The sequence below is a fragment of the Erpetoichthys calabaricus genome, chromosome 7 (genome assembly GCF_900747795.2).
Source record: "Erpetoichthys calabaricus chromosome 7, fErpCal1.3, whole genome shotgun sequence".
NCBI lineage: Eukaryota > Metazoa > Chordata > Cladistia > Polypteriformes > Polypteridae > Erpetoichthys > Erpetoichthys calabaricus.
The window spans coordinates 9,804,746-9,816,527 of record NC_041400.2 but is presented as its reverse complement, the minus strand read 5'-3'; the positions used below and the strand labels follow the sequence as shown (position 1 = coordinate 9,816,527).

The 11,782-nt window shown below is 41.3% G+C and overlaps 1 protein-coding gene across 1 annotated transcript in view; it reads right to left on the bottom strand.

Moving 5' to 3' along the window:
• Positions 1–1,113: 1,113 nt before the first annotated feature.
• Positions 1,114–11,782, bottom strand: part of LOC114654470 (myosin light chain 5-like) — a 14,077-nt gene continuing 3,408 nt past the window's right edge. Inside the window, exons 2-7 of the mRNA XM_028805041.2 lie at positions 11,665–11,772; positions 7,155–7,230; positions 6,969–7,073; positions 4,613–4,691; positions 4,481–4,529; positions 1,114–1,263 (exon numbers count right to left, since the gene is read on the bottom strand). Of these exons, the coding sequence (XP_028660874.1) occupies positions 1,162–1,263; positions 4,481–4,529; positions 4,613–4,691; positions 6,969–7,073; positions 7,155–7,230; positions 11,665–11,772 (519 nt within the window). The 3' untranslated portion in view covers positions 1,114–1,161. The remainder of the gene's footprint in view (positions 1,264–4,480; positions 4,530–4,612; positions 4,692–6,968; positions 7,074–7,154; positions 7,231–11,664; positions 11,773–11,782) is intronic.

Sequence of the window (11,782 nt, the reverse complement as noted above, 5' to 3'; positions counted from 1 at the left end):
AACAGTACCCGAGGATTTTTATTATTGGTATCTAGTATTGTATTGTAATATAATTTAATAAATGACATCTTTCTCAGAAGCCAATTAGATTGATTACGTCATTACGGTTTTGGCTAATATTTTACAGCCGGATGCCCTTCCTGATGCTAACCCTCTCTATTTATCCAAGGTTGGGACCTGCACCAAGTTGGGCTGGTTTGCCCCCACTGGTAGCTGAAGACAGAAAATGTGAGGTTTAAAGATGATCAGAATTGAGGAGTTGTGCTGAAGGGAGTGTTATTGAAAAGAGTGGATTCGTTTAAATATCTCAGATGAGTGGTTGCCCAAGATGGAGAATTAGATGGAGAGATAAACCACAGAATGCTTTGTGGATGGAACAACTGGAAGAAGGTAATCAGGAGTATTGTGTGATCTAAGAATTAAGGTGAAGGTTAAAGGTAAAGTGTTTAAAGCAGAGGTAAGACCTGCAATGATGTATGGAACTGAGACATGGGAAGGAAAGGGAGCGCTGGGAAGAAGTTAGATGTGGCAGAAATGAGAATGAGGCTCTGAGGCTAGGGATCTGCACTGACAATCGGAAGGTTGCCGGTTCGAATCCCGTAAATGCCAATAGAGACTCTGTTCTGTTGGGCCCTTGAGCAAGGCCCTTAACTTGCAATTGCTGAGCGCTTTGAGTAGTGAGAAAAGCGCTATATAAATGCAAAGAATTATTATTATTATTAGAATATGACAGTGGATTAATGGAGTTACGAAAAAAGGAGAGAATAAGAAATTAGACAATTGGAGGTACGTCAAAAGTGGTAGAAATATCTAAGAAAGTACAGGAACGTAGGTTGAAGTGGTATGGACATGTGACGAGGAGAAACAATGAAGATGTGGGCAAAAGGGTGATGGGACATAGAAGAAGAGGGGAAGACACAGTGAAGGAGACCAAAGCAGAGGTGGATGGATAAAGTAGAAGAAGATCTGAAGGGAAAGGAGGTGCAGGACTGAGCTGTATGGAGAAGGTTGATCAAGCACATCGACCCCACAGAGTCAGACAAGAGGAAGACAAAATGAGATCTTTTGTGGTGAGACAGTAAAGGAAAACAATTCAGTTTTTGACAACTTTACTTCAAGTCAGAGTTTATTCACATTTCACACTGATTTCTACAGAATTTCCTACTCTTCCTTTTCCTCTCCATGTGTGATGATGTAACACAGGCTCTTGTAGTCCAGATTACCAGCCTGGTCAATTGGAGAAGACTGGAACATCTGCTGGACCTGAGGTGATTTTCAGAAAGAAAAAAAAGAGAATTTTAGAACATTTGGTAGACGTGATGTTTAAAGACGACCTACGAAATCGGTATGTGTATACATAATTTATGATATGTTTACAAAAAGCAAATGTGTGCCCCTTTCAAAATGACACCTGATAAATATCCTTATTATACAGGATGTTACAGGAAAAGGAAAGATAACTTAAGTTTAGACAGCATAAGGGCATTATTAAAAATGTGAACAACTTAAGTGAGATAACTGAAATACAAATGTATACTCACAAGAAATCTGCAGCAGAAACAGTTCATATGTACCGTATATACTCGCGTTTAAGTTCCCCGTGGATAACAATATTATTTATCGTATAATTTCCGGTATTTTATAAGTTGAATACAGAAAACTCACGATACTGGTCCAAAAGATTATGATATATTAACGCCCACCTGAGAGAGTAACCACGGAGCACACGGCCTTTTTGTTTCTATGTATTGTGCCTACGTGACCACATGGTAATACCCGAACTATTCCGAGGTGACATTTGCACTGATTTGTGTTTTTTGTATCTCACACCCTCATACACCTTTATCATAATAACATCCCTTAATTGCGATGGAGCGTTCAACCAGAAGAAAATATGAAGCTGGTTTTAAATTAAATGTCATTGAAGTGGAGAAAGAGATTGGTAACTGCACTGCTGCAACAAAATTTGATGCATCTGAGAAACTGATACGTGATTGGAGGAGGCAAGAAGATGAAAAAAACAAATTACGTGTCACATTTTTGAACGGGCGTATAAGTCGGGGTCTGATTTTATGATCGATTTTTCGGTTTGAAGACCCAACTTATACACAAGTATATATGGTAGATGTATTTTAAATTCTTATAATTTATACTAGGGTGGCACAGTAGAGTGGTAGCAAGCGCTGCCTCCGTATCCTTTGACTCTGTTGTGTGGTTGCTGTCTATGTGGAGTTTGCACATTCTCCTTGTGGGTATTCTGGTTTTCCTCTCCATCCTCAAGATTTCCCAGGTAGGTAACTGACGTTGTGTAAGTAGGGATGTGTGCAAGAGACACTTGTGGACAAGCTCTTAGAGACTTTATGATGAAATGTTGCTGCTTATTTGAAAGTTAATGTTGCATACATGGGCGGCACCTGCAAAGACATGCAGGTTAGGTGGATTGGCGATTCTAAATTGTCCCTAGTGTGTGCTTGGTGTGTGGGTGTGTTTGTGTGTGTCCTGCGGTGGGTTGGCACCCTGCCCAGGATTGGTTCCTGCCTTGTGCCCTGTGTTGGCTGGGATTGGCTCCAGCAGACCCCCGTGACCCTGTGTTCGGATTCAGCGGGTTGGAAAATGGATGGATGGATGGATGGATGTTGCATACATCTTTATATAGAAAATGCTAAGGAACTGATGTTAATCTGTCACTCAGCTACTTGTGAACCACTGCTGCTAGATCCTTGATCTTACAGTGCATCCGGAAAGTATTCTCAGCGCTTCATCACTTTTTCCACATTTTGTTATGTTACAGCCTTATTCCAAAATGGATTAAATTCATTTTTTTTCCTCAGAATTCTACACACAACACCCCATAATGACAACGTGAAAAAAGTTTACCTGAGATTTTTGCAAATTTATTAAAAATAAAATACTTGAGAAAGCACATGTACATAAGAATTCACAGCCTTTGCCGTGAAGCTCGAAATTGAGCTCAGGTCCATCCTGTTTCCCCTGATCATCCTTGAGATGTTTCTGCAGCTTCATTGGAGTCCACCTGTGGTAAATTCAGTTGATTGGACATGATTTGGAAAGGGACACACCTATCTATATAAGGTCCCACAGTTGACAGTTCATGTCAGAGCACAAACCAAGCATGAAGTCAAAGGAATTGTCTGTAGACCTTCGAGACAGGATTGTCTTGAGGCACAAATCTGGGGAAGGTTACAGAAAAATTTCTGCTGCTTTGAAGGTCCCAATGAGCACAGTGGCCTCCATCATCCGTAAGTGGAAGAAGTTCGAAACCACCAGGACTCTTCCTTGAGCTGGCTGGCCATCTAAACTGACCGATCGGGGGAGAAGTGCCTTAGTCAGGGAGGTGACCAAGAACCCGATGGTCACTCTGTCAGAGCTCCAGAGGTCCTCTGTGGAGAGAGGAGAACCTTCCAGAAGGACAACCATCTCTGCAGCAATCCACCAATCAGGCCTGTATGGTAGAGTGGCCAGACGGAAGCCACTCCTTAGTAAAAGGCACATGGCAGCCTGCCTGGAGTTTGCCAAAAGGCACCTGAAGGACTTTCAGACCATGAGAAAGAAAATTCTCTGGTCTGATGAGACAAAGACTGAACTCTTTGGTGTGAATGCCAGGCGTCACGTTTGGAGGAAACCAGGCACCGCTCATCACCAGGCCAATACCATCCCTACAGTGAAGCATGGTGGTGGCAGCATCATGCTGTGGAGATGTTTTTCAGCGGCAGGGACTGGGAGACTAGTCAGGATAAAGGGAAAGATGACTGCAGCAATGTACAGAGACATCCTGGATGAAAACCTGCTCCAGAGCGCTCTTGACCTCAGACTGGGGTGACGGTTCATCTTTCAGCAGGACAACGACCCAAAGCACACAGCCAAGATATCAAAGGAGTAGCTTCAGGAGAACTCTGTGAATGTCCTTGAGTGGCCCAGCCAGAGCCCAGACTTGAATCCGATTGAACATCTCTGGAGAGATCTTAAAATGGCTGTTCACCGACACTTCCCATCCAACCTGATGGAGCTTGAGAGGTGCTGCAAAGAGGAATGGGCGAAACTGGCCAAGGATAGGTGTGCCAAGCTTGTGGCATCATATTCAACAAGACTTGAGGCTGTAATTGCTGCCAAAGGTGCATCGACAAAGTATTGAGCAAAGGCTGTGAATACTTATGTACATGGGATTTCTCAGTTTTTTTATTTTTAATAAATTTGCAAAAACCTCAAGTAAACTTTTTTCACGTTGTCATTATGGGGTGTTGTGTGTAGAATTCTGAGGAAAAAAAATGAATTTAATCCATTTTGGAATAAGGCTGTAACATAACAAAATGTGGAAAAAGTGATGCGCTGTGAATACTTTCCGGATGCACTGTATATATAAGTGCGGGCTTCATTAAATAACAGAAGTACAACATCCAGGGACTTCATAATAAAGCCTATCAGACACACACACACACAATTCCTCTTATGCCATACACACCTCCTCCATTGTGAACTTGTCCGCCTGTGTCATAAGCATTGTCTGTAACCTGTTAAAGACACAAGTACATTGATTTATTGAAACGGGCATTGAATTGAGAGGTCATTAGTAAAGATTTTATCTCCAACGTACACATCTTTGGGAATGTGTCCCTTGTTGTCCGGATCAAACATTTTAAAGGCGTTAAGTATTGTTTCTTCTGGGTCCGTACCTGTAATACAGAAAAAAAAATAAAATAAAAATTAGTCGATGAACACACTCGAGGTATCGGTTTGACATAAAGCACTCAATTCTGAATAGATTTCTTATTCTTATTTTAAATAAACTTGTGTTCAAATCCTAGAAGACAGTAATGAGGAGAACAATTAAATCTGCTTAGTTTTTCACAATAAAGAAAGACCAGATAATCTAATAATGGGTACTTAAGCTTGGAATAAACTTCTCTCTGCTTGTTTTCTAATTATAGTGCAACTAAGATATGAAATTTTTCAGGTGAGGAAGACAGATGTTTGAAGGTGAGGCAGTTCTTGCAGGTAAGGTAATGCAGCATTATAGGTCCACCCGGGCAAAGCAGTGCACTGGCGCCCCTACCTTCACAACCACTCGCAGGAATAAAAATGTAAATATGGTGGATAAAACGAAATATGTATTTATTGGGTTGGTACTTGCAACAAAATTAGTGTTTAAACTTTAAAAAAGATGCTGCACTGCAAAGATGAATCAACACAAACGTCTGAACAATAGAACATGAGCCTTGAAAAACATCAAAATATCAACGTATAAATTATACTCAATTGGTAAATCATACAGCATGGGGTCCCTGGGCAACTGCCCAGCGTGCCCATCCATTAAGACGGCCCTGAGGTAAAATAGTTAATGGTCACAGATTCTAGTGTTGTGACCTGCAGCATGTTTATTAGCACATGCAAGTTAGGAGTTTCACTGGACTGGGTACAATAATGACTCTATAAACCTCCACGTGTTTATGTAGAAATGTATGTGACATGAACTTGGAAGGGCGGCACGGTGGCGCAGTGGTAGCGCTGCTGCCTCGCAGTAAGTAGACCCAGGTTCGCATCCCGGATCCTCCCTGCGTGGAATTTGCATGTTCTTCCCGTGTCTGCGTGGGTTTCCTCCCACAGTCCAAAGACATGCAGGTTAGGTGTGTGGGTGTGTGTGCCCTGCAGTGGGCTGGCATCCTGCCCAGGGTTTGTTCCTGCCTTACGTCCTGTGCTGGCTGGGATTGGCACCAGCAGACCCCCGTGACCCTGTGTTAGGATATAGCGGGTTGGACAATGACTGACTGAACTTGCAGTTTAACAGGGACAATTTCAAAAGTCCACACTAACCCAGATACATTGGAAAATTAATCTTTTTTCATTCATAGTTTGGCCAGGTCCTCATGGGATTACATCAGGGATCGGCTCTGAGCCCTTTCTAATTTGCAATGGTGATGGACAGGCTGACAGACGAGATTAGACAGGAGTCCCCGTGGACTATGATGTTTGCTGATGACATTGTGATCTGTAGTGAGAGTAGAGAGCAGGTTGAGGAGACCCTGGAGAGGTGGAGATATGCTCTAGAGAGGAGAGGAGTGAAGGTCAGTAGGAACAAGACAATACATGTGTGTGAATGAGAGGAAGGTCAGTGGAATAGTGAGGATGCAGGGAGGTGGAGATGTTTTAAATACTTGAGATCAACAGTACAGAGTAATGGGGATTGTGGAAGAGAAGTGAAGAAGAGAGTGCAGGCAGGGTGGAGAAGAGTGTCAGGAGTGATTTGTGACAGACGGGTATCAGCAACAATGACAGCGAAGGTCTACAGGACGGTAGTGAGACCAGCTATGTTATATGGGTTGGAGATGGTGGCACTGACCAGAAAGCAGGAGACAGAGAGAGTTAAAGATGCTAAGATTTGCATTGGATGTGACGAGGATGGACAGGATTAGAAATGAGGACATTATAGGGTCAGCTCAGGTGGGACGGTTGGGAGACAAAGTCAGAGAGGTAAGATTGTGTTGGTTTGGACATGTGCAGAGGAGAGATGCTGGGCATATTGGGAGAAGGGTGCTAAGGATAGAGCTGCCAGGGACAAGGAAAAGAGGAAGGCCTAAGAGAAGGTTTATGGATGTGCTGAGAGAGGACATGCAAGTGATGGGTATAAGAGAACAAGATGATGAGGACAGAAAGATACAGAACAAGACGATCCGTTGTGGCGACCAAAAGAAGAAGAAGTTCGGCCAGGTCCTCCAACTTGCAGGGAGACATCGGGGGTTGGTGGCTGCCATGGAGTGCCAATCCTGCTACTGTAAAAAAAGCCTCCCGCTGCTCCACTGCATTCAAACTTGTGTGATGCTGTGTTATTTTCATTTGTTCGTTTGAGTTGTGCTCTGTTATAAAGTTTTGTCTACAAATTAAAAGGGAGGAAAAATACAAAACCCCGGAATCACAGGAACAAGTTGTAGAAGATAAGCTTTGAAATGTCTTACCATGTAACTTTTCTCCAAACAGATTTAAGAACATTGTGAAGTTGATGGGCCCCGTGGCTTCTTTAAGCATGCCTTCCAGCTCATCATCTTTAACATTCAGTTTACCTGCAAAATCGTAATTAGAGTGTGAAGACCCCGTGATGGCACTGGACATCCAAAACTATACCAACATCACGGAGGGCTTACCAAGAGAAGCGTATGTGTCTTTGAGGTCCTCCTTATCGATAAACCCATCCCTGTTCTGATCGATCAGCGTGAAAGCCTGCACAAGAGAGAAGGAAATACCTTGGAGCGGTCGTTTGAAATTGTAATCCAACACAGAAAATGGCTACCTGTAAAGGGCGGCTGTAACTCTGCTTATCACTTTTCATACAGCGTGCAGCTTGCCTTTTTCTCCAATGCTGATTATATTTAGAATTACTAATTGTGAATTTACCTTTGGGATTAATAAAGTATCTATCTATCTATCCTGATTACGAGGCACATGGCAGCTAAGACCCGTTGTAATGTGATGCACATTTTAAAGGTAAACTATGTCAAAGGCGCTATACTAAATGAAGGGAATGAGGACTGCAAAACCAGCGCACATAAAGTGCACGTCATGTCATAGATGAGCGTACTGAAGAAGTGAGGAGCGTTAGAGCAGTGACGTAGCTGGGGGCGGTCCGCCTCACGTTTTAGGGGCGGCATTATTGGCCGAAAGGCTCAGTACAATTCGTGTGTAAGCAGCAGGGTTCGGAAAAATATCACTCATGAATGAAAGAAGTAAAATAATCTGATTTTTATCCACAAATGCTTCAAAAATCATTTTCAGACCTTCATTTCTTGTCCTTCTGTGACGGCATCAGACACAGCAGTTGAAATTTATGAGGCAATAACAAAAATAAACATTACACCAATGAGAATTTCTATTAAGATAAACAACTAATTTAAAATTTCGTTTTGTTATCAATCCGAATGCATTCTTGCTCTGCGCAGAAAACATCCCTATCATGCAAGTGATCCCATATCACTTAAAGCGTGCATGCACGCGGCCGCCCTCAACCAAACGCAGGCTCGGCGCGGGGCTCGCCTTTTCCCGTCGAATGTAGGTAACTTGTTACAAAGAAAAACGGGCAAGTCACAACACGTGAATTGTGGCAGCTAAAGTACGCAGCACATCAATCAAAAGTTTTTGTAGTGTTCAGTGTTTGTTTCTACAATCTTTGTTATTGTTAAAAGCGCAAGTTTAAATATAATTTTGGAAGTCGGGAGGTAAAGCATATTAAAGTATTACATATCTAGTTCATACGGTTTGGCATGAAGGGACTGTATTACTATAAATTAACTTGTAATATTTTACCTTAACTTTATCTTGTAGATGTCCATCCATCCATCCCTTTTCCAACCCGCTGAATCCGAACACAGGGTCACGGGGGTCTGCTGGAGCCAATCCCGGGCAGGGTGCCAACCCACCGCAGGACACACACACCTAACCTGCATGTCTTTGGACTGTGGGAGGAAACCCACGCAGACACGGGGAGAACATGCAAACTCCATGCAGGGAGGACCCGGGAAGCGAACCAAGGTCCCCCAACTGCGAGGCAGCAGCGCTACCCACTGCGCCACCGTGCCGCCCTCTTGAAGATGTCGGAAAGGAAAACGAAACGTCAGTCTTAAGAGCCTTAAGAATATATTTAACCCTGCCAGTCACAGTTGCAATAGGCTAAAGAAGTTTCTCTAATCTAAAAATAATTAAATCTTACATAAGATCGTCGATGTGCCAAGAGAGATGGAGTAATTTTGGTTTAATTGCAATAGTGAAAGATTTGTCAGAAGAAATTAGCTTAGATGCCATTATTGACGAACTTGCAAGTAAGAAAGCAAGAAGAGTGCAATTTTAATTTAATATTTTATTTAGTGGAATAATTATAATACATGTAATTTAATACTAAACGCTTACTTTTCAAATTGTTTTACTATATATGCATATTCATATTTTGTTTTCCTATAAATATCTTTCACAGGTGTGATGTGAAGAAATCGACTTTTGCTAAATTTTGTATTTGCGAGAATATGAGGTGACGTCTTTTTCAAGAAAATTAAGTCTATAATCAGCACTCGCTTTATATTCGGAATTTTACTGATGAATTAATTACACTTGTTCGCCGATTCGTTAAATGTGTAAGTCAAGTTTTCTTCTACCTACGAAGAAATTTTCTTTAATTTTTTTTTACATTAAGGAAATTGCGAAAATGTTTAATTTTAAATACACTGGTTTAGAAAACGAGTGAAGGTATTATAAGGCGAGGGGGCGACTGAAATTAAATGGCACAATGGCGGCTTCGCCTCTAAAACATGGGCCTGATCGCTTGTACTCTACACTGGTTCTGGTTTTCGCAGCGTAATTATATTACACTAATAATTAGAACACGGCTTATCAGTGCGTCTGTACTACGTATATTCTTGCTTAGTTGATTCTTATTAAATAATTATATGTGAAAAATTATTGTTGTGTCTCTGTGTATGAATAAATCAATGCAACATTTATCTTATTTTTTCTCTATACGTCTTTATAATTTCTATTTAAATAGGTTAACATATTCAGATATGTTGGAGGGCGGCAAAGTGAAGCACCACCCCGCCCGAGAGGCACGAACTCCAGTTACGCTACTATGTTAGTGAAGGGCAACGCCATCAGGTAAAAGAGCTGGCTTATAACTAAACAAGACAACACTCTCAAACCTGCATCGTTCAGATGGGGGTCACGATGGGTAATGGGATTGGGAGCGAGCCTAACCTGGTAGCACAGAGCAGGAGGTAGAAACGAGCCAGGGGCAGGTGCCAGCCAATCACAGGGCTCATTCTTACACACAAACACACACTCTCGTACTCACACAGGACCGATGTGAAGTCACCAATACCTGCACATCTTTGAATGTGCTAAGAAAAGTAATTGTGTCATGTAAGGGATTCCAAAGTGCCGATTATTATTAATAGGAAATGAAATAAATGACACGTAGATATGAAAGGCACTATATAAAGGATAGATGAATGGCACTATATGTCTGACAGATATGAACTATATAACTGACTAGCCGCCCGCCACGGCTGCGCCGGCGTAGAAATAAAACCGGACATTGTGGAGGGTCCCACCCCACTCCCCAATCCTGACGTCACGCTTCCCTCTCCCTCGGATTGGCGCAAATATATCACTCCTGCAAGCGATGAGAGAAGTCGCAAAATCAACCACAATGTTTAAGCAAATTATGGAAAAAAATCCGATCCAAATCCGTTAAGCAGTTCTCTCGTTTGTTCGCATAGCTGATGCAAGGTACTCCCGGAGGCTGGCGAGTGAGTGAGGATGGCCCACCACCTTTACCTCAGCAGCCCACTGCCTGTCTCTCGGATTCACGCAATTAATCGGTACCGTAAGCGAACTATGATACATGGCGCAATGAGAGAAGTCGCAAAATCAACCGGAGTGTTCAAGAAGGTTCTAGAAAAAAAGCCGATCGAAATCCATTAAGTAGTTATCCTGTGAAAAGTGGACAGAGATACAGAGGGACATTGGATTTTATATATAAAGAGAGATGAAAGGCAGTATGTAACTGATAGAATGGAAGGGCACTATACAAAAGAAAAGTACATATAAAAGGTGCTATAAGATAGATGGCAGGCATTACATGAGTGACAAATGTAAAATATAGAAATGATATATGCAAGGCACTATATAAATGAGATTCATGAATGAAAAATATTTGTGACTGACAAAGATATAAATGGTATTGTAGAACTGATTTTTGGAAGGCAATATATAACATAGAGGAAAGGCACTATTATTACTTGAAAGATACTATAAAACTGATAGTTGAAAGGCATTAAATAACATAGACGGATGAATAGATATGAAATATACTATATAACAGATTTATGAAAGGTTGGTAAATAGGAAAGGCACTATATTATTTGACAGATATGAAAGATGCTGTAAAACTGATTAAGTAACAAATGAATGAAAGGCACTATATGACTGACAGATGAATGTGAAGTATAGTATAATTGAATGATGAAAGGCATTATATAACTGATAGATGGATGAAAGGCATTTCTGACTGACAGTGATATGAAGGATACTGTATAACAGAATTTTGAAAGGCACTATATGGAAAATAGGTAAGTAGAAAAAGCACTGTTGTACTTGACTGATATGAAAGATACTGTAAAACTGATTAAATAACAAAGACGGGTAAAACGCATTATATAACTGGCAGATAGATATGAAATATACTATGTAACTGATTTATTAATGAGACTATATAATACACAGGAAAAGCACTAAGTACTATATGACTGGCAGATAGATAGGAAATATACTCCATACATTAACCGATTGGTGAAAGGTCCTGTACAACTAACAGACAGGAAAGACATAATAGAAAGGAAAGGCACTATATGACTGACAGAAAGATGAAGTGCGCTATATGACTGACAGATGGGAAAGATATTATATAATAGATTAAAGGCACCATATGATTGATAGATGCATAGACTAAAGGCATTATATGACTGACAGCTAGATATGGTTAATAGTCAAGGCACTATACAACAGATAAAGGAGAATTACTAGAAATGTTTGCGCAACCCTAATAAAGGAATGTAACCTTAAAGATATTTCACTTTGCAAGAAGGAGAGATTTAATTTGTCTTAGCTTACCTCTTTAAACTCCTGGATCTGAGTCTGTTCAAACATGGAGAAGACGTTGGACGAGGCCCTCTGGGCACGCTTGGCACCTCCCTCCTTCTTCTTGGTCTTTCTGCTTGCCTGATTAGAT